This window comes from Scylla paramamosain, chromosome 26 (genome assembly GCF_035594125.1).
Source record: "Scylla paramamosain isolate STU-SP2022 chromosome 26, ASM3559412v1, whole genome shotgun sequence".
NCBI lineage: Eukaryota > Metazoa > Arthropoda > Malacostraca > Decapoda > Portunidae > Scylla > Scylla paramamosain.
The window spans coordinates 20,796,591-20,820,104 of NC_087176.1; the positions used below are offsets into that span (position 1 = coordinate 20,796,591).

General features: G+C 41.4%; 2 protein-coding genes across 11 annotated transcripts in view; one reads left to right on the forward strand and one right to left on the reverse strand.

Moving 5' to 3' along the window:
- The first annotated feature begins 4,975 nt into the window (after positions 1 to 4,975).
- On the forward strand, positions 4,976 to 13,376 carry LOC135113814 (cytosolic Fe-S cluster assembly factor Nubp1 homolog). The gene is made up of 5 exons (XM_064029439.1): positions 4,976 to 5,155; positions 8,986 to 9,076; positions 10,238 to 10,348; positions 10,734 to 10,919; positions 13,078 to 13,376. Exons 2-4 carry the CDS (start codon positions 8,987 to 8,989, stop codon positions 10,770 to 10,772), a joined length of 240 nt encoding a protein of 79 aa, XP_063885509.1. The 5' UTR covers positions 4,976 to 5,155; position 8,986; the 3' UTR covers positions 10,773 to 10,919; positions 13,078 to 13,376.
- Positions 13,377 to 13,704: 328 nt separating this feature from the next.
- Positions 13,705 to 23,514, reverse strand: part of LOC135113812 (GTP-binding protein 10-like) — a 107,497-nt gene continuing 97,687 nt past the window's right edge. For all 10 annotated transcript variants that reach the window (XM_064029435.1, XM_064029428.1, XM_064029430.1 and 7 more), the window contains 2 exons: positions 17,428 to 17,582; positions 13,705 to 14,545 (listed from right to left, as the gene is read on the reverse strand). Coding sequence is in view for 1 of the 10 variants with exons in the window: in XM_064029436.1 (XP_063885506.1) it covers positions 14,183 to 14,545; positions 17,428 to 17,514 (450 nt within the window). In the remaining 9 variants the exon portion in view is untranslated. The remainder of the gene's footprint in view (positions 14,546 to 17,427; positions 17,583 to 23,514) is intronic.

Genomic DNA, 23,514 nt, shown 5'->3' on the forward strand with positions numbered 1-23,514 from the left:
TGTTTTCCTTTTTTTACATTTATCTGATGAAACCAAAGTACTTCTGGCCATGAAGACACGAACTTAGGAGAGAGGGAAACTTTGGCAGCGCTAGTAAATATATTTCTTTTCTTATTTCCTTCTTTCTTCCTTCCCTTCCTTCCTCTCCTTCCTTGTTATATGTTCAGGTCTTCTGCTTTTCACCTTATATTTCTCTTGTATTCTTGGTTTTGCTTTGAATTTTCTTTATTTTTCATCATCTCGTATATTTTCTATTTTTCTTCATTTATTTGTGTTCTTTTTAATATCTTCTCTTGTACTTTTGAGCATTCTTGTCATATTTCCCTCTTTTTTAAACTAAAACTTTCTATTTCCTTTTCATGTGTATATTTCTATTTTGTCATAGGGTAAAGAACTAAAACTAACTTCCACTTCTTTATTTATGTATTTCTATTTTGTTATTCGTATTTATTTCTACTTTCTTTTCTCTCCCCTAAAAATATGTACTCCAATAGGCTTTACTTTCATTTTCAGTATCACACAAAAGGAATATGCCTGCTTTCTACTTTCCCGTGAAACAAAAGGAGGTAAAAATCACAGTTCGTCTGGTTAAACTTTCTATCTTTTCTACAATCCCAAAAACGAGAAACATGATTGGCAAGTGTTTCACCTCGCTCTGTTTTCTCTTTGATCCCTGCTGGCTGATTACATGTATATTTTTCCTTCTATTTATTATTTTCTCCTTCCTGGTCCATTCCCCGTTACCTGGAAATTCTGAGTGGAAAGGAAATGGTTTGTTCTGAATTTGTTCGGATGAGAGACAAGCGTGAATGGACGTGGCTCCGGCTTCGGCTCAGTGACCCCGAATGTAAATTGTTGAAGTCTGTGGCATGGCTGAGAGGAACTACAATATACCTCTTTATTCAAGCACAATGGAGCGCTTGCCTGGGTATTATGGAATGTTTACTAGTGGATGTACTTTTTTTTCTTTACCTATTTGTGGGAAAAGCAAATTAGTGTGTTTTATTTATTTATTTATTTATTTATTTTATTTTATTTTAATTTTTTTTTTTTTTTTTTTTTTTTTGACCGGTTTTCTTGAAGTACATAAAGTTGGATATCGTTTAAGTTTTGTAAGTGAGTGGTATGTTTTTATTGTTGCACTCATTAGCGTGTGATGAACGTATGGGTGAAATATACCCATAGAAATGTTGAGTAGTTTAGTGCCATGGTTTACTTATTACAAATGTTAACTTGTTCTACGGTTTGGGTGAATGGAAAAGCGGTTTTTTTTTTTTTTTTTTTCAGGTGCACTGTACTAATACGAATAAGAGTTTCAAGGTTTAGTCCCATCTTCATTAGGCTCCAAGGTTAGTTCAGGTCTGGTACAGTAAGGCTCTGCAGTCAACGTGTGTTTTCTCGGAGTGACGCAGTACTCGGGAGTTGAAAATCCACAAATTCACCCTTGTAGATTTTAAGTAAATTATGAAAACTCGGAGACGTGGTTACTTCTACTACTACTACTACTACTACTACTACTACTACTACTGTCATTACCACAACTACTCCTGCTACTCCCACTATCACCACTACCACTACTACTACTATTACTACTACATAACTATTACATGTTTAACGATAGACAAGATGCTACTACTATTATCACCACCACCACCACCACCACCACCACGTTCACCTGTAATTACCTATTCTTCATACCTGTAAGTTTCTTCTCTCCCTAAATAAACTCACCTTTCCTCACCTCACCTGCCGCTTCCTTTGTATAAACCGGAAATTAAAGTTTGTTTACACCTAGTCTCTCTCTCTCTCTCTCTCTCTCTCTCTCTCTCTCTCTCTCTCTCTCTCTCTCTCTCTCTCTCTCTCTCTCTCTCTCTCTCTCTCTCTCTCCCGGCATGCAGTGTATATAGATAAAATGTTAACTAGTCACTGGCAAAAACTCGTCACTTGTGCTGCTATTGACACACTTGGAACATTGACGCTAATGAACAAAGCACTTGTAAACTTGTACATTCATTACTGCAATTGTAACAAGTGGCAGAGAGCGCTCGGCGGGTGGCGGCAAACATGTTTTCTAACTAACATTTATTGCTAATTTGATTACTGTTGCATACGTTACTGGCTTGGGTAGCAGCGGTTGTCATTGTATATCTGCTTTTCGCTTTTTATTTATTTATTTATTTTATTTTATTTATTTATTTATTTTTTTTTTTTTCATCGTTCCTGTCCTCTCATGAACTGTTGCAAAAGATGGAAATAGATTTGTTAAGATTCGTTCGGAAGTAAATTGTAGTCTTTCTTTCTTTTTTTTTCTTTTTTTTTCTTTCCTCATCTTTTTTTCTACTCGTCTTCTTTTCTTCCTTTCTTTGTTTTTTCTCATTTTTTTGTAGGGGAAGCGACCAAGTAAGTGTGATTTTTTTTCAATTTGTGTGATTTTTCAATTTATTTTCGTTTATTTATTTTCCTGCTTGCTTATTCATTCATTCACTTATTTATCTATCATACTTTCGTTACCCCCTTGGCTGGTCATGCAAAAATAGAAAATAAAAAGAAATATATATATATATATATATATATATATATATATATATATATATATATATATATATATATATATATATATATATATATATATATATATATATATATACTCGTATATATATATAAAAATCCACAATTCATTTCCATTTTAGATATTTGTCCCCTGATCTGGCAACACTTTCCTCGCGCGCTGAAGGGTGACGCTCCCGGCGGATCAGAGTGCTGCGGGCTGAGGCAGACGATAAAACACTGAATATGACTGACACGTTAATCGACTCCTGGCCGTGACTTTTTTACGTTCAAAGGCGTCTGGCAAAGGGCATCAAAGGAAGGAAAAAGAACGCCCCTTCAATATACCATACCTCTAAAAACGCCAATTCAGCCTCGTGTCTCAATGCTCGTCTTTGGAAACTGTTGTATTAAGATAACTCAGAAAACTTGTTCATTTGTCCCTCTTACACTTATTCTATTTATTTATTTATTTATTTATTATCTTTTTATTTTTTATTTATTATTATTTTTTTATTTATTTTATTTATCTGTTTTCAGCCGATCTCTGTGATAATGAAGCCTAACACAAGGCAAGCTGCAACAAGTCAGTAGGCCTACACGTGGTGGTCTCTGTATACAACATTCAAAACATACATTTCCACCCATAAATCCGTATAATCTGGTCTTCTAAAGCTCCCTGTTCACTTGCCACTGACCACCTGCTGTCTTCCAGTCATCCATCACTTGGAGAATCGATTCTTTATTTATTTATTTTATTACTTATTTATTTTTTATTATTATTATTATTATTATTTTTTTTTTTTGATATAGCTTAGGTGTAAATTTGTATTATGTAGGTGCATATTTTGACGCGTACTGAAGTAGTTGCCAGTAATGTTGACTCAATTTTTTTTTCTAACTTTTGTTTATTTATTTATTTACTTATTTATTTTTCGTGGGATATTAGTGTTTACAAATGATTCTTAGAATGTTTTGCCTTTTGCTTTATTGTTTTTTTTTATTTGTGTTGTTTGTTTGTTTTGACATGTTTGTACTTGTTTGTCTTTTTATTTTTTTTTTTTTCGCTAGGCTACTAATATTTTTTTTATTGCTTTTTTTTATTAATTTATTCTATGTGTTATTATTTCCAGTTTATTTTCATTCCTTTCGTTTTCATTTGTCTTTTTTTTTATTTATTTACTTTTTTGTGTTTTGTATTACTGGTAAGTTTTCTATTTTATTTGTTCATATTATTTCGGCTTTTATTTTCTGTTTGTTGTCATTTTTCTATTTGTTCTCATTTTTGTTTGTTTGTTTGTTTGTTTGTTTTCCTGTGTGTTTTTCTGTGCCCTCGCCGGCTGCTAATAAGGAGATGCGTTGCTCTAATGGGATTCGCCGGGGCTCAAAATCTTACAAATTGAGTTTTTTTTTTTTTTTTCTAGGCCAATTTGATGCTGAATCGAGTTAGTCTAATTTCTTCAACGAACTTCAATATTTTTACTACGAAGTGACAAAGTAAGAGTTTTTTATTCTTATGTATTGTTGTTGTTGCTGTTGTTGTTGTTGTTGTTGTTGTTGTTGTTAGTAGTAGTGTGTATATATATATATATATATATATATATATATATATATATATATATATATATATATATATATATATATATATATATATATATATATATATATATATATATATATATATATATATATATATATATATATATATATATATATATATATATATATATATATATATATATATATATATATATATATATATATATATATATATATATATATATATATATATATAATTTTTTTATTTTATTTATTTTTTTTTTCCAGTAGTACACTTACAGTGGGGGTAGCAGCATGCCCTCCAATATGCTCACTTACTTTTTATAGTACACCACACACACATACTGCACCAAACAGTCTTTTTCTAAATGAAATAAAAGTTAAAACCATACAAAGAATTAGTGAACTGGTGAGTGTAGTGAAGGGATGCTTCATCATGTGGCAATAGACTGAGGAAGGAAGTGTGTGTCAGGTTCACTGCTTACTTAGGATGGTTCTGACACGCCAAAATAATGTTTATGATGCAGCCCAGGAACAGAGCTCACCACTGTTGTAATGTCACCCACAAATGTCTTTTAACTGCAGTAACACTGGCAAAACTGCACTGAAGCACAGCCAGTGCTGCTGCTTGTCTCATTGCTTCTCATCTGATGAAACAGAAAACAGATCACCTTAACAAAAGTACAATAGAAAATGCAGCTACTTATGGCTCACTCACTTCCAATATAGCCATACCTTTGCCACATTGCATTATTATTCTTCCCAATGCATTAAATACAATGATCTTACTTGTCAACAGCTTCATACTAACAATACATCCTGCATGTCACTCAACAAGTGGACAAGTATAACTCAAGGACACCCTGTATAAGGATCGTGTGAGTTGTTCAGTCTTCCCGGTCATCCTTCCTGTGGTAACATTGCCCCTCCATTGTCTCCCTGGCAGGTGGGGTTCCTTGACATTGACATCTGTGGGCCGTCTCAGCCGCGGGTGTTGGGGACAGCAGAGGAGAAGGTCCACTCTTCAGGTGCTGGCTGGTCCCCTGTGGTAGGTGGCAACTTCCAGGTTCCTATGTTAGGTTTTGTACTGTTGAGGAAAATCTGATAACCTGGGATAAGCTTCAATGGTATTAGTGTAAAAGTGTGTGTGTGTGTGTGTTTGTGTGTGTGTGTGTGTGTGTGTCAGTCAGTCCTTTTTATTTATTTATTTTTTTTATTTATTTATTTTGTTTTATTTTTTTTTACTTGAAGATTTAACACTTCCATCATGTCAAAATAGTTTCCCAGTTTTCCTTTTTCCTTTTTTTCCCTTCTTATAAATTTCTTAAACCAGGTTAGAGTTTTCCCAATAGTACACTGTGGTGTGAACAAATGCTCCTGTTATTTCCCTGTAGTTGTGAACCAGAAATGCTGTTTCCTTTTTTTTTCCCCCCTTTTTATAAATTTCTTAAACCAGGTTAGAGTTTTCCCAATAGTATTCTGTGGTGTAAACAAAATGCTCCCGTTATTTTTCCCTGTAGTTGTGCACCAGAAATGCTGTCTCATGCGTCGTAGACGAGGATCTGGGTACCCGCCACCCAACGTGATACAGTGCCTTAAGTCCCTAAAACTATTTCGAAACCGAGGATCGAGAGGAGGCAAAAGTGTGGTGCGTCCCATCAAGGTAGTGACCTCCAGTGCCAGAGACGACCGCAGGGTGGAGAAGAGGGAATACAAACACTTTGAGGTACCGAGAACGTGGTATAGTCTTCCCTCACTCCTCTTATTTAATGCAACGTCTCTGGCCAACAAGATGGACGAAGTGATTGTGACGGTGAGATCTACTTGTGCGGACATTGTGGCGGTTACTGAGGCGTGGCAGATTGTTCCTGAGGTGTGCACGATGCAGGACTACCGGCTCTACCATCACCTCAGGTCAGGGCGCAGGGGGGGGGGAGTGGCCGTTTTCTGCCGCTCTGCCCTCAGCCCCTCACACCTCCCTGTCGATATTCCTGCCGGTGTGGAGGCCCTGTGGGTGAGAGTCACGCCCCCCTCCCATCCCAGCAACACGGCCTCCATCATAGTCTGCGTCGTCTACCACCCCCCTCGAGCCGCCACTGCACAGTTGCTCACCGCTCACATCATCAACACTGCTGATGCCCTGAGGGTGAGGTATCCTGCTGCCAAGCTGGTCATCTGTGGGGACTTTAACAGATTAGATATCAACGATATCCTACACCAGCTCCACCTCACCCAGGTCGTGGACTTCCCCACCCACCAGCAAGCCATCCTCAACCTTATACTCACAGACCTGGGCCAGCAGTACTCGCCACCCAAGCCGCTGCCTCCCATGGGACGGAGCACCCACCTCTCCATACTGTGGTCACTCACACCCACCACCTCGACCCCCCGGTCAGCTGTCACCAGGACCCACCGCCCCATGCCTGACTCAGCCATGAGGGAGTTTGGGCAGTGGGTGACACAACACCCGTGGACCGAGGTGCTGGATGAGGAGGACGTCCACGTAAAATGGCAAAATTACGTCGCCACTACCACAGCAGCCTTCCACCACTACTTCCCAGCCAAGAGCGTCACAACGCACCCATCTGATGCTCCCTGGATGACACCCCGCATTAAAAGACTCATGCGTCAGCGGACCTGGGCGTTCCACTCCTGCCCGGTCCTTTACAGGAAACTAAGAAACAGAGTAATCAGGGAGATTAAGAATGCAAAGGCAAGCTATTACCGAGACAAGATACACCACCTCAAGCTGACCAACAACAGACAGTGGTACGCTAAGACCAAAGCTTTGTGTGGCTTACAAAAGCACACTTCATCTCTTCCTTGCACCTCACACCTTCCTGCTAATCTCGCGGCTCAGGAGATGAACAATCACTTTGCTGCTATCTGTCAAACCTTTCCTCCCCTCCACACCACTCCGCTTCCTGCCTATCTGCCCGCTCCCTCCCCTCCACACACTGTCCAGGCGATGGATGTTTTTAAGAGAATACTTAAATTTAAACCAAGATCCACCACACCCACTGACCTTCCTATAAAAATTTACAAGGAATTTGCTGTAGAGCTAGCAACACCGCTATGCTCCATAATAAACGCCTCACTCTCCCAACACTCTTGCCCCACGGACTGGAAGACATCTTACGTCACACCCATCCCCAAAACTTCCAGTCCTCAGTCACTCAATGACCTCAGGCCAGTCTCTATCACCCCCATCCCTAGCCTTATTTGTGAAGATTTTGTATATGACTGGGCATACACCAAAATTTGTAACACCGTGGATATCAGACAATTCGGAAATATTAAAGCCACCTCCACCTCACATTACCTGACCAGCTTCTTTGAATTCATCCACAGCCACCTGGACAAGCGAAACACCTCTCTAGCTGTTGCTTTTGTGGACTTCAAAAAAGCCTTTGATCTTGTTGATCACACTGTTGTCATCAGCAAGGCAGTAAGTCTGGGTCTCCCTCCTAATCTGATAGCGTGGCTAGCCGACTTCCTCACAGGGAGACATCAGGCCGTTCGCTATCAGGGCTCTGTCTCTAATTTCCAACAGCTGACATGTGGAGTCCCCCAGGGGACCAAGATGGGTCCTCTATGCTTCCTCCTCCTCATCAACGACGCCCTCACCGACACCCCCCATCGCTGGAAGTATGTGGACGACTGCACCGTGGGCGTCCCAGTTTCCACCAAGAACCCGGACTACTCACCACTGCAAGCAATTCTGGAGCGACTGCAGACGTGGACAGAGGAGAGCAGGATGACCATCAACCACAGCAAAACTGTGGTGATGCATTTCTGTACCTCCTCTGTACCAGTGCCCCCTCCCCGGCTCACAGTGGGCCCTCACCCCCTCCAGGTGGTCCAATGTGCCAAGCTTCTCGGAGTCACGGTGGACGACCAGCTGACCTGGAAGCAGCATGTCGCCAGCACCGTGAGATCAGCTACCTACAGGCTGTACATGCTGCGCAGACTCGGGTCGCTGGGGACGCCGACAGATGAGTTAAGGGGGGTGTACCTTACCTTCATCCTCCCCAAACTCATGTACGCCTCCCCAGCGTGGTCCTCCTCCCTCACACACACTCAAGAGCTACAGCTAGAGAGTGTGCAGAAAAGGGCGTGCAGGGTCATCCTTGGCCCTGCATACACCACCTATGAAGAAGCCCTGACCACCCTGAGTCTGTCCAGAATATCCACCAGGCACCGAGAAGCTCTGGAGAAGTTTGGGAGGGGACTAATGCATCATCCGCGTCTCAGAAACATGCTGCCGCCCGACGCGCCTCGCCCTGTCCGTGCCACCAGACACCACAACAAAATAACGCCCCTGAAGGCGCCGCGCACGGACCGGTACAGACTCAGTGCGATTCCCACCATGGTGCGAGCCATCAATCGATAGTATTTCCCTCCTAGATTAGACTTACCTTTAGGATTAATGTTAAGTTTTCCCCATCCCCTATGTACATTTTCAGTTTGTCAACTGCCCAAATAATAAACCGTTTATTATTATTATTATTATTATTATTATTATTATTATTATTATTTAAGCATTCTTGTACTTCAGCCCACAGAGTTACAGTAGTTAAAATTTTTTTTTTTTTCTTCTTAATTATCCCTCACATTAAGTATTACCTACCTTGTTACTCTGGGAAGAAACTCTGCTTTCTATTTTCATTTATTTTTTATTTATTTGTATTTATTTTTTATTTGATTCAGATAATTATTTATATATGATGGATAAATACTTCACATAAATAATTTGTTGGCACACACTCTTCAACTAAATCATTTGTATATAACAGGTACTCTTTAGATAGATCATTTGTATATGACAGACACTTCAGATAAATCCTTTATATATGACAAGACAGTGTACCCTTTCAGTATGTGTCTGACAATCTGGCTGTCATGTCCGTTGGGTTCCTGCTCAACAGTGCAGACGACGCTGTCATCTGGAAGGGACCCAAGAAAGATGGTAAGTAGTAGAAATAGGTCACCTCTAGTGTCTTTGGTTTTGTAAGAAGAGGAGACCAGAAGCCAATTAAAGGAGCCTGGAGAAAGCCACTGAGGGGAAGACAGAGTGAGATGGAGGGATGAGATTGTGGTAGAACAGCAAAGGATAGGAGGAACAGAGGAACATGAAAGGGACAGAAATGGTTAACTGGAGGAGACTTGTACATGACACCAACCCTGCACTCACTCCAGGGAAATGGTCAAAGGAGAAGCGTTGCTGATTTTGTCAGTCCGTTAAGTTTTATGTGGAATCAAGAATTATCATCGTGAGGTTTTTTTCATTTCTTTTATTTCATGTATCATGTGTACTTTAAGAAATGTAAGTGTATAAAGATGTTGGGTGACAGGAGAGTAATGTAGTTTTTAATGTTGAAGTGATTGACGAGGTAGTGTTTAAGCATGTAGCTGTGGATGTAAGACTGAATATATTGATGTGAGGTTTGAAATGAGTACAGTGGAGAAAGTGTGAGGGAAGAATTAATAGTGTTTGATGTGGGATTGCTTAGAATATAACAACATGAGATGAGGGAAGCTACAAGAAGCCCACACATGGCAGTCCCTGTATGAAATATACCCTTCCATTTCTACCTATCCTCCTCATCCAGAAATTTGTCTTTACTTGTCCTTAATGACTCAGCACTAATAACCTTTTTACTAAGCCTGTTTCTTTCATCTATCACTACTTGATAACCAATTTCTTTGTATCTCTCTTTCAAATCTAACTTTATTGGGTTTGAGCCTGTTGTTTCTTGACCTGTCCTCATTACTGACTTTCAGGATTTTCTTTCACACTTGTGATTTTCCTTATACCACTTAAAGACCTCCATCATTATCATGTGGGAATTTTAAAAGTAAGCATAAATGTTAGTTGACTTTCATAAAAGCATGCAGTGTTCTCTCCACATGCTGGTCATCTGTGTTGGGGCTGAGCTCAAGCTTGACACAATTCCTTCATCTTTGAGCTTGATGCAGTTCCCCTTTCTGTCTACAATGATAGCAGTCCACATACTCAGTTCATATGCACAAAGTAGTGCTTGACTCTGACTCTGGCGTTAATGTCAGTTTCTTTGGTTAGGAAGGCGGAGTTGTACCTTCCCTTCATGTGACTTGTTTCCCTCACCAGGAAGTGGCTCTGCTGGATGTGAGGAAGGAAATCACATTCTGCAGGAAAGTGAACATTCCCATCATTGGCCTGGTGGAGAACATGACCACCTTTGTGTGCCCCAAGTGTAAGGTGAGTGAGATGTGTGGTGCCTCTCACCTGTTCATTTGTGTGTCAGCAGCAAAGAGTGGTGGTGATGTAGCTGGGATCCAGCAGCAATCATAGACTCCTTGCAACCAAGACCACCTCTTGGCTAGGTGGGAATTCATGTGTGTTGTGTAAAGGGACAAGATTGATGGCGACAGACCACACCTTTCTTATCAATGGAAGATTTTTGGCAATACAAAAGTCAACCAGTTTAAATGAAATTAACAGAACAAAAAAAAAATTACACAATTTTTCTGCCAGGATGAAACAAAAATTTTTCAATAAGAAATCTTGCAAATCTTGTATTAGGTAAGCCATCTTAAGAGGAGTATGTCAGGCTTGTCTTATCTTGATGCACCATGAATTTCAGACCAAGACGGCCGTCTTCCCTGCCACTACTGGGATGTGACCCCCAGCTGGCAGAGGATACTGAGATGCCACTGCTTGGCCAGCTGCCGCTGGACCCCCGGGTGGCCCAGGCATGTGATGAAGGCACCAACATTCCGACACGAGCCAGATGCTGCTGTCACTCAGGCATACAAAGACATTGCAAACAGTAAGTGTTGTTTTAAATGGAAGATTCTTTATCTGGAATTCAATCTTTGTTCCAGGCCACCACCCCCACAAAGGAGGTAGTAAAGACTGTGTGTGTGTGTGTGTGTGTGTGTGTGTGTGTGTACACACACACACACACACACACACACACACTGCACAAAAACATTGCCTAAGGTTAATTTCAAATTCACTTTGGTGCCTGAGTCTCTAATGGGAAGAGGATGGATCCCTCCTCCTACCCCAACATAAGGGACATTTGCAAAGGCTTACTCAAGTTTGTCAGCACAAGAGCCTGACACCACCGCCTCTTGTTTGCCCCTCACCACACCATGACGGCCCATCCCCTCCCCTGCCCCCTGTGCCTGAGACATTCAGCTGAGCAGATCAGGTGCAGACAAGCCACAGACAGAGTCCTACAGGCTCGTGTCCCATTTTCTATTTACATATGCTCTCCACTCAATCTAATCAGTGTTCCGTGTCAGTGGTCTCTCATTCATGCTGTGCCAATTGTTTGCACAATTGTGGAGAATATTATATGAATTTAGTTCATGCAAACATCTTGACTGGCTAATCTTGTAGCCAGCTTATCCCACATTAAGCATGTAGGGGTTGGCATCATATTAGTATGTGCAGCTAATCACACTAAAGGCAGTGTCACACAGGGCAAATTTCCCCCAGTATGCTGCCCATTTTTGCTGCCAGCTGGGCAAACTGAGCTGTCAGGAAGAATGGCATATGGCTGTGATACCAGACTTGCTGGGAGTATTTGAAATTAAATGACCACTGTACTACAAGCTGTACATGTTAAATAAAAATATATTGTGGTACTTTGAGTAAAACTGTCAACTATAAAACTTATAAAAATGAAGTATATGTGCCAGTGTGTGCTTGTGAAATTACTTACAGTGCTTATTTGACAACTGCAGCTGGGGAGATAAACAATGTGTTGTGAAGGAGACCCGCACTAAGTTTTGCTGGAGTGTGAAAGCTCGACACATTAATTGAGCTATAGTGGATCTAGGCACCATGTTGGCTGTAGGACCTACTTGCGCTGTTGCCACCTCAACCCTGGGGCCCAGAGTGACTGACCATGGCCAGCAGGGTGCAGCCACGGCTTGTAGAGGCAGTGCTGCACAGCCTATATGAGCTGCCAAATAGAGCAAAAGATTTATTACAAGATGTCAACATAACAGCCCAGTCCCTGTGTGATGCCAAACTTGCTGTGTCGCTGGTCTCACCAGCAAAACAGGCAGCATGCTTGCAGAAATTTGCCTTGTGTGATGCTGCCTTAAGTCCTCAGCCAGGCACTGCCTACAGTGGGACTTCCCAACACCCTACTGCTGGCTTGTTCACAGAGGAGATAGCAGGCACTTTTGAGGTGGTATTTATACCAGACAGAGTCCAGACTCCAGACTCAATGAAGTAGAATGGCTGCAGACTTGACCCTGATGGTAGGATTTCATATGATTTCACATGAGGCAGGTAGTCACAAGAACCATACACAATGTCAAGGAAAATGAGATAAAGTGTAAATAGAGGAGCAATGTAAAATAGAAGTGGTTTGAAATGTTGAAGAGATGATACATCTTTCTAAACATGTGGTTTTTTTTCCCTTCATTGTTGCACATCACCATCCTCCATTTTCCCTGCTCATGTAATCATATATTCTTTGTCCTCTTGGTTAATTTCTTGTGTGCTAATCTCTGGTCTCTTCCTAAATAATCAGCACAAGGCCATGTTTTATCACTAAGTCTCGCTGGTCTTCCCTCCCACTCACCTGTATTACTTTTTGTGCAGGTGAAGCAGTGAACTCTTGTTTGAAATCTGAGAGGTTTTGTGATTATGAATGTAGAATAGATATGTATGTTACCCTTTCCTTTTAACACTTTTCACTTTCATTACTTCTCCATTGCCAAGCTGATATTTATTTAGGAACAAGAAATGAACAAAAGATTTGAAGAATTAATAAATGGATACCTGCTCCCTTTACATCTTACTTTTCCCAGTTAGAATGATTTCAGTTGGCCTTAAGGCATTGCTTGTAGGGTTACATAGATGTCTTGGCTGCCTCTCTTGGAGAATGTCAGACTGATGCATAAGTAGATGGAATTTCAGTGGATGCACTAAACACTGTAGTAATGATTCAATGTTTATTTCAGAAATCAAGGAGTACTGTGACGCAGTCCCAAGAAGCCACTTGACCTGCAGCGGTAGCAGCAGCAGCAGCAGCAGTCATCACCACACTAACCAACACATTCTATAGAAAAGTCTTGTTATTCATGCAGAGGTTTATTTTACATTTACTTCTTAAATCCATATTAACATCAGTCAGTATTTTCTTTACAAATTGTGGCAGCCTTATTCATCATTCATCCTTAATTTATGCCAGAAAGTTTGGGTGAGAATAAAAACTACATATTACAACAGTATCCAACAAAGTAGTTGTTGCCTTGCCATCTTAAGATTTAGTGTAAGTTTAAAGATTTACCTGTGTTAATGTTTGGTCTAATCCTTCACGGTATCTCCTTGCCTTGGTGTGCTGAGGCTGCAAGGGGATGTAACTTGATAATTATGCAGACATACAGTATAAAAATTTCAGACTAAAGTGAGGGTTGCAACTTTTTTAAGGTTCTGGATTACTGGAGGCTTTGGCAACAATTACTTTGTTGGATGCCATTCCTGTGCACGTTATGAACCATCACGTCTTATCTTGGAGATGAAGGTTTAGTATATAATCGTGAATTGGAAAAATACTTTTCTTGGAGGTTTTTAGTATATGATCGTAAATTGGATAAATACTTTACTTTTAAAAAATCTTACAGTAAGTCCACATAAAAGTTAGCATACATTTATATGAAAATGTTACAAACATTTATATGAAAATGAGAGAAAAGATACTCAGTGATGTTATATATAGTGCATGACTTATAGTGGGGATAACACTTGTATTGTCACTCTGGAAAGTCACTAACACCAAAAGCAATCAAGGAAATGCCAACATATATTCCATTTTTCTTTCTTTTTAGTAGATGGTTGCCTTGTGATGAAGGAACTTGCTCAAAAATATTTCCTAAAAATCTAAATGTTCACAAGTGAATGGTGAGTACGTTGTGAGAGAAAGATATGAACAGACAGGCAGGCAGGCATTTAAATGTAAATTAAATGTCAGTAATCTTTGGTTACTGCTCAAAGAATTAATGGCGTGGAAGCTTGTGTGAAGTCCCTGATGAAAGATAAATATACCAGCCACTGGATTCACAAAACTCAACAGGATGACACCCCCCCCACCCACCCATTGTAGTATTTGCTGGACTGGTAATTCCTTCTTCCATACTCATCACTCTCCTTCTCAGACCTGTACTTCCTCTTCTCGCTATCCCTTCTGCTGTCATCATGATCTCTGTGGTCACTGACAAACCTCCCTTGCCTGTGGTCAGAATATTCCCACCTGTGATCCCTGTAATTCCCACGATCCCTATAATTCCCATGACCTCTGTACTCCCCTTGATCCCTGCAGCCTCCTTCCTTCCTGTAGTCTTGATGCCTAAAGTTGCCTCTGCACTGTCTGTTGCGGTCAAATCTGTCAGCAGGGAGTATTGGCGGCTTAGGCAGGCTCTTCTTGCAGTGCTGGAACATATCAAATACTGGTCATTTCATAGACAAGGAGCTGCTATAGAGTAGAGAGGAGGGATTCAGGGGATTCTGAACTTTGTTGGGATCTATGTACAGTAGAAACCTCAGTTCACAAACCAAAACAAGTTTTCCCATTTAAATTAATTAAAATACAATTAATCTATTCCAACCTCAGAAACTGCATTATTATTATTATTATTTTTTTTTTTCTTTGACAAGAATGAAGTTACAGTAACCACAGAAAGATGTAAGTTTCTTGGACATCAGGCTATATCATGTCACTGATATGAAGGTCAGGTGCCTTCCCAGCTGTTTGACCTGGGAGCCCTTACCTTACTCCATCTCTAAATCACATGCCTTCATAAATTAATTAAGTCTGCCACTTCCTATTTCAACTTTCAGAATGGTTGGAAAGAGTTGTTTGAGAGGAAAAGACAAAATCTTGCCTTGCACCAGGCATGGGTTGGCTGGAAGGAAATATTTGAGCATAAAAGTCTATGTAAAATGGGGATTGTTGCACTACTCATGACAGCACATGCTTTCCAAATTCCACCTTGTGTCTGTGATCCAGGAATTCTTGACAACCTCACGTCTTATAAACCTGTCTAACAGATGCACTCTTTCTTTGGGTATCCAGACAATGGGACATGAAGTGAAATGTAATTGGACAACAGAGCACATACTGTTATGCAGAAAAATCCCTCCTTTACAGTCTTGCTCCAATATTTCCTTCCAGCCAGTGCATGTTTGGTGCAAGGCGAGATGGTGTCTTTTCTCTCTAATTATTATCATCTTTATAACCATCCTGAAAGTAAAGTAAAAAGAGGCAGGCTAAATAAGAAGGCATGCAATTTACTAGAGGTGGAATGGGGTAAAGGAGATCCAGGTCTAGCTCCTCTCCAACAGCTGGGAAGGCACCTGACTTGGGTGACTTGCCAGTGTGTGATAATCACAATGTTCACGGCAGGCATGCCAAAACACAACAGTGTGTGTGTGCTTGCCAGCTGAGGGGGTCTGCAGGGTGTTTGTGCATTCACACACAGAAACACTGTTCAAGAACCATGGCAAAAATTCTTAAGATATTCATGAAGTGATTTGTTCATAAATAGTAATGTTCACGAACCGAGGTTCCACTGTGTGTAGTTTAAGGTGTAGTTGTGTGGTGCACTTCAAAGAAATTAAATTGGAGGAAGAATGTTAGGGCTATGCTTTCAGTGACAGTTAGTGACTGGAAATATTTATATTTAAGAAGGATAATGATGAGCATACTTGAGTGATGCAAGCAGATGAAGAATTGTCACCACCAGTGTCAGGGAAGCAGTAAAAATATTGCCTGTGAATGATGAGAGGAAAAGGTAGAGTGATGTCTGACCAACACCTAATGGAGGGAGGGAATTTTTGCGAGTAGATTTAAGATGAATGAGAGCAGGAAAAGCTGACAGAAGTGCTGAACAAGTAAGGTGAAAGGTGATAGAGTAATAGGAGAAGAGAATCACAGGGAGGTGGAAGGATAGAGTAAAAGAAGTCCAGCCAGCACATCTTGACATGATTGGTGAGTTGCATGTGGCCAACTAGCATGTTAGTTATTTTTACCACTGTATTCACCACAGAGAAGCTGCATGCCAAAAATACCTACTAAATGGCAATACTCAAGTTCTTCCCACTTGCTTTGATTGACAATATGGGTCGGTTTTAATTACTTTTCTTGAGAAATATATGCCTTTTTATGAAGTATCACTTACCTCATCCCATCTGCAGCATTTTGTGATGCATGCATATACAAGTGCACAAATTTCTCGTGATGTCAAAGACTTACACAGTGAGTGACTGTATGGTACAAATCAGGACTGCATACAAGAAAATGTGCCACCAAACTGGAGTAAACTGAGTTACAGTACATCACCTGGCTTCTAGGTTTGAGGCTTCTGGAGAGCATGATATGCTCCGCCACTCACACTGACATCCAGAAGAATCATGGGGTTCTGTTCCTTCAGCTGTCTTGCTCCAATAATGATGGGATTTTCCTCTAACTGCCACTATGTGTCAGCCAAAGTCCCACCACTTAACCTTAGGACGACATACTCCACACAGTGTTTGTGGCAGGAAATATCACACTTTCCACAACCCTCAAACTTCTGTTCTAATGTGATCTCTGGGGGAGTGGGGGTGCTTACAGATGGAATGAATCAACAAAGTGTGTGTGTGTGTATACACATGCTTTATCTTGGCTATTTTTCTTTGTTGAGACTGCCTGTGAACTGTGCAAATTTTCTCTGCCTGGAGGAAAGATAAAATAAGCTACACATCAAACAGTGTGAACTGATTTGCATGGGTAATATACAATAGCAGCAAACACCCATATTGATCTGGTGGTGGATTACAACCAGTTTTCTTTTTAAAAACTCTTACAGTTCACTTGCTGCTGCTCCCACTGGCCACTGATTGTGTCTAGGTTAGGCAGTCATGCCTGCTGACTCACCAGTGGAGACGTGATGCAAGTCAGTGACATGATATGAAACACAGGCGTATGAATGAGTTGTGTAAATAACTGGTCTATTTCTTTAAACTATTTTTTTTTCTAAAAGTTAATACTTTGATATCATACCAATATTTTCAAAAGATAGGGGAAGGAGGTGGAGAGCATGCAGAGAGCACAACTTGCAGATCAGCTTGGCTTCAGCAACTATACTCCTTTGTGACTGAATATCCATCCCAGTGATGTGAAGTAATTTTCATTACTCTAGGCTGATATCTTAACAAAAGAGGCAGATGAAACAAAGCATCCACACTTGAGCATGCACACACATCAAGCTGATGTCTCAATAAAAAAAGGAAAGCTGAAACAAAGCACCACACATGTGTAACAACAGACATACCTCTGTAAACTGGTTATCCTCCTCAGTATAGTGAGAGGTTGCTTCCTCCTCCAGCTCAGCCAGAAGCTCGAGGTCGAGAGGCACCATGTCCTACCCGTCTTGTGCCATTGTGCTAAAACTGCTGGTGCTTGGGAAGGCCAATGAGGAGTCTGAAACTGAGTGTTTTCATTTAATACAGATAGAGGGGAGTCTGGTGAAAGTTGGTAGTACAGTGGAATGTGAACCAACTGGTATTAAAAAAAAGAATACTGCACTGGTGGCTGACAGAGAAGCAAGACATACAGCTGTTACAAGTTAGGTGTTTTGAATATTATACTGCTTCAGAAGATAAGCAGAAGTAGAATGAAACTGCATGAAAGAAGTATGAAGAGAAAAGGGAGAAATATAGAATGCTTTTAATGAATGCAGAGCTGGTTATACAAGGAAGTCTACTGCCTCCTCACAGGAGGAGGCAGTAGACACCTGCCGAAACGATAATTACTCCCAGTGACGTCTAAAGCACTGTTCAGGGGGTGCTGTGAACTTATTAAACCCAGCTGTGACCTCACAACATTTCCCTTTGTGTCTCACAACACAAGGGGGCAGTCACAGCCTGCCCTCTAAAGACAACTCTCTTCCTCCACACAAATCTACAAGCACCTAATAACACACACACCCTTCACTCAAAATTTTTTAAATCATGGCGACTCCTACACCAGCCTCGGAGTCCCCATCTGGGGAGGGGACCATAAATGTCCCCAGGTCGGACTGTCTTTTTGTCGACGACCCTAAGTGTCTTGACAGCCCCCTCAACTTTTTCTTCATTAACTTCTGCAACATTCGCAGTCTAAGATCTAATTTTCAATCTGTAGAACACCACCTCTCCTCTTCTAAACTTCATCTTTTTTTCCTCACCGAAACTCAGGTGTCTGAGGCAACTGACAGTAGCCCCTTTTCTGTTCCCTCCTACTTTCTCTATCCTCATTTTCGATCCAAAGCTGGATGCTGCGTTTATGTGCGCAATGACTTAACCTGCTCTCGTGCCCACGCTCTTGAATCTTCCGAGTTTTCCACCATCTGGCTACGACTACAGAGTCACTCTCATACTAAATTTATCTGTGCTGTATACCTCTCACCTAACTCCTCTGACTATAAGAAATTCTTTGACTACTTAACTTCCAAAGTGGAGCACATTCTGACCCTCTTCCCTTTTGCAGAGATCTCCATTCTTGGAGACTTCAATGTTCACCACCAGCTTTGGCTTTCCTCTCCCTTCACTGACCATCCTGGTGAACTAGCCTACAACTTTGCTATCCTCCACGACCTAAAGCAATTGGTGCAACACCCTACTCGTATTCCTGACCGTCTTGGAGATACGCCCAACATTCTTGACCTTTTCCTGACCTCTAATCCTTCTGCTTATGCTGTCACCCTTTCTTCTCCGTTGGGCTCCTCCGATCACAATCTCATATCTTTATCTTGTCCTATCACTCCAATCCCTCCTCAGGATCCCCCTAAGCGAAGGTGCCTCTGGTGTTTTGCCTCTGCTAGTTGGGGGGACCTGAGGAGGTATTTTGCTGATTTTCCTTGGAATGACTACTGCTTCCGTGTCAGAGACCCGTCTTTGTGTGCTGAGCGTATAACAGAGGTGATAGTGTCTGGCATGGAGGTGTACATTCCTCACTCTTTTTCTCGTCCTAAACCTTCTAAACCTTGGTTTAACACAGCTTGTTCTCGTGCTATACATGATAGAGAGGTGGCCCACAAAAGGTACTTAAGCCTTCCATCACCAGAATCTCATGCACTTTATATTTCTGCCCGGAACCATGTCAAGTCTGTTCTCTAACTAGCCAAAAACTCCTTCATTAACAGAAAATGTCAAACCTTTCAAGATCTAACTCCCCTCGTGATTTCTGGCATCTAGCCAGAAATCTCCAATAACTTTGCTTCTTCTTCTCTCCCTCTTCTATTTCAACCAGATGGCACCACTGCTATCACATCTATTCCTAAAGCTGAACTCTTTGCTCAAACCTTTGCTAAAAACACTACCTTGGACGATTATGGGCTTGTTCCTCCCTCTCCTCCACCCTCTGACTACTTCATGCCACCTATTAAAATTCTTCGCAATGATGTTTTCCATGCCCTCGCTGGCCTAAACCCTCAGACGGCTTATGGACCTGATGGGGTCCCTCCTATTGTTCTCCGAAACTGTGCCTCCGTGCTTGCACCTTGCCTAGTCAAACTCTTTCAGCTCTGTCTGTCACCATCTACCTTTCCTTCTTGCTGGAAGTTTGCCTACATTCAACCTGTTCCTAAAAAGGGTGACCGTTCTAATCCCTCAAACTACTGTCCTATTGCTTTAATTTCCGGCCTATCTAAAGTTTTTGAATCTATCCTCAACAGGAAGATTCTTAAACATCTATCACTTCACAACCTTCTATCTGATCGCCAGTATGGGTTCTGTCAAGGCCGCTCTACTGGTGATCTTCTGGCTTTCCTTACTGAGTCTTGGTCATCCTCTTTTAGAGATTTTGGTGAAACTTTTGCTGTTGCCTTGGACATATCAAAAGCTTTTGATAGAGTCTGGCACAAAGCTTTGATTTCCAAACTATCCTCCTATGGTTTCTATCCTTCTCTCTGTAACTTCATCTCAAGTTTCCTTTCTGACCGTTCTACGAGTATTGCTGCTGTGGTAGACGGTCACTGTTCTTCTCCTAAATCTATTAACAGTGGTGTTCCTCAGGGTTCTGTCCTGTCACCCACTCTCTTCTTATTATTCATTAATGATCTAAACCAAACTTCTTGTCCTATCCACTCCTACGCTGGTGATACCACCCTGCACTTTTCCACGTCTTTTCATAGACGTCCAACCCTTCAGGAGGTAAACATTTCACGCAGGGAAGCCACAGAACGCCTGACTTCTGATCTTTCTAAAATTTCTGATTGGGGCAGAGCAAACTTGGTATTGTTCAATGCCTCAAAAACTCAATTCCTCCATCTATCAACTCGACACATCCTTCCAAGACAACTATCCCCTCTTCTTCAATGACACTCAATTGTCCCCCTCTTCTACACTGAACATCCTCAGTCTGTCCTTTACTTATAATCTGAACTGGAAACTTCACATCTCATCTCTAGCTAAAACAGCTTCTATGAAGTTAGGTGTTCTGAGACGTCTCCGCCAGTTTTTCTCACCCCCCCAGCTGCTAACTCTGTACAAGGGCCTTATCCGTCCATGTATGGAGTATGCTTCACACGTCTGGTGGGATTCCACTGAAACTGCTCTTCTAGACAGGGTGGAATCAAAAGCTTTTCATCTCATCAACTCCTCTCCTCTAACTGACTGTCTTCAGCCTCTCTCTCATCGCCGCAATGTTGCATATCTAGCTGTCTTCTACCGCTATTTTCATGCTAACTGCTCTTCTGATCTTGCTAACTGCATGCCTCCCCTCCTTCCGCAGCCTCGCTGCACAAGACTTTCTTCTTTCTCTCACCCCTATTCTGTCCACCTCTCTAACGCAAGAGTTAACCAGTATTCTCAATCATTCATCCCTTTCTCTGGTAAACTCTGGAACTCCCTGCCTGCTTCTGTATTTCCATCTTCCTATGACTTGAATTCCTTCAAGAGGGAGGTTTCAAGACACTTATCCATCAATTTTTGACCACTGCTTTGACCCTTTTATGGGACTGGCATTTCAGTGGGCATTTTTTTATTAGATTTTTGTTGCCCTTGGCCAGTGCCCTTCCTACATAAAAAAAAAAAAAAAAAAAAAACAGCACTGTGTGGGGCTGCAGCATGTAATGTGAGAGCAGGTGAGAGAAGGAAATGAACTGTAATAGAGGTGGTGTCTGCAAAACACATGTGGAAATAATACATCTGACCTGGATCAAGTGAGGAATGGGAAGGCAACAATGAAAAGCTGGAAGAGGCAACCAATGCTACAAATTTTACTTCGGCAAATCACTTGTCTGCTAGATGGTGCCGTTCACATGAGATACACTACACTTTGCCACACAGTCAGTTACTACGCAGACACCACACAAGACGGACGTCGGTCCTGCCTCCTGTTCTGTTGTTACGACTTCTGTTATCGAGGAGTGATAGGAATATTAGTTTTCTTGTTTGGATTGTGTATTATGGTTTCCATTACCTGTTATAAGGATGGAATATTGTCTTGAGTTATCCGTTACCTGATTATAGGGCGGAGTATTGCCTATGGATATCCGTTACCTGATAAGGGCGGAGTGTTGCCTACTTGAATCCGTTACCTGATTTAAGGGCGGATTATGGACTATAAATATCTGTTACCTTGTATAAGGGCGGATTATTGGTTATATGATATCCGTTACTTGGTATAAGGCGGATTATTGGCAAATATTTTATGCTATATATATATATATATATATATAACAATATTTGGGCACTCGTGAGCCGACATAGGTGCGAGATGGTTCCATCTTGTTACCCATTATTGGGGCAAGAGGAATATTGCCTTATTTACAAGCCTGGGGGCATTTGACTTCCCAGATTATTATAAGGAAGGAGTTTTTGATTTAAAGTTACCCTGTGTGTGAGGTTAAGGCACCCGTGGGGTTATAAAAGGAACTGCTGTTAAAAGGGGTGGCATATTGTTAACATTAGCCGCCATGTCTAGGACGCCTTCTGATGCTTGCCCCAGTCCTGAGAGATTCAGAACTACCAGCTTGCCACGCACCTCAGCTAAGGTAAAGGGACTACACAAGGGGAGTAAACATGAAGAAAGATCCAGATCTAAGAGCCGTTCTACTCGTCATGAGAGGTTAAGTTACTCTCGGTCACCTTCCCCTTCTCCAAAATACGCTGGTGAAGACAGCAATGCGCCTTCTTTGGGCATGATTATGGATGCTTTAATTTAGTTGAGGAAAGACATGGACAAGCTTAAGAAGGAAAATGGGGCTGTGAAGTCAAAAGCAGTTCATAACAATGCTCCCCTGTAGGTGTCAAATAATACTTTGATGCCTGATTCTCAGGAATCACAGGCAGGATTTTCTGGATTTAGAACTCCACTGAGGGAGGACAGTGATGAGGAAGAGGAAATCCAGAGGGATGTTCCTCATGATAGTATATTGTTACAAGGTGCTAAGAATTATGAACCCATGGAAACTGTCTCAAAAGAACTTGACAAGGAAATTGCTGCAATGGTGAACCACCTGTTTATTAATGGCATGAGGCAGGAAGATTACAAAGCCATTGTAGAGGATGAGGTGACATTTAGACCAAATAACTGCCATGCATTAACTCAAATGGATTGCAACCCACAGGTCCTGGACGCACTGCCTGCAGAGGCAAAGAAGGCAGACTTCCGCTTAAGGGAAGTGGGAAAAAAGATATTACCAAGGCAGCTACTATTGTTGTAAAATCGCTTACTGTGCTAGACAAGGTGGCACGTGATGAAGAGCACCAAATTATTGCAAATGAGGTGGCCATGCTCAATGGTGCATTGGCATTATTGGGTAATGCCCACTACAGAAATAACTTGAACAGGCGACATATCATAAAGAGGGACATTAATCCCAAATATTCTCATTTGTGTGCTGACAAGGCTCCCATGATGGGTCTATTGTTTGGGGATGACCTGTCACAAGCCAACAGAAATATTGAGGAGGCAGAAAGGCTGAAAACTAAATTCACTTTTAAGAAGCCTACATCTTGGACTGCAAGCAGTGGCAGATTTGGTGGAGGTAAACAATGTAACTTTTTTGCCAAGGCCTCCTCCTGTGGATTCCCATCCAGATATCAGCCATATGGTTTTCGCAGGATGCCCTCCAGTGGTGAACACAGGCGCTCCTACCCTGCTCAAGCTTGGACAACAAAAAAACGTGAGAGGCTGGGGTCAACATATCCCCCGGCATTAACCCAGGTGAAAGAACAATTTGAGGCTGGGCAACTTCACAAGTTTATCAATAAATGGCGTGTGATTACAAGTGACCTGTTCATTTTGGATATGGTGGAACATTGTCATCTGAATATAGATGAAGCTAATATCGGATATTTATTTAGAGAGGATATACAGTATGTCTTTAGTGAGGAAGATAAACTGATTATGCATTAGGAGGTTAAAAAATTGT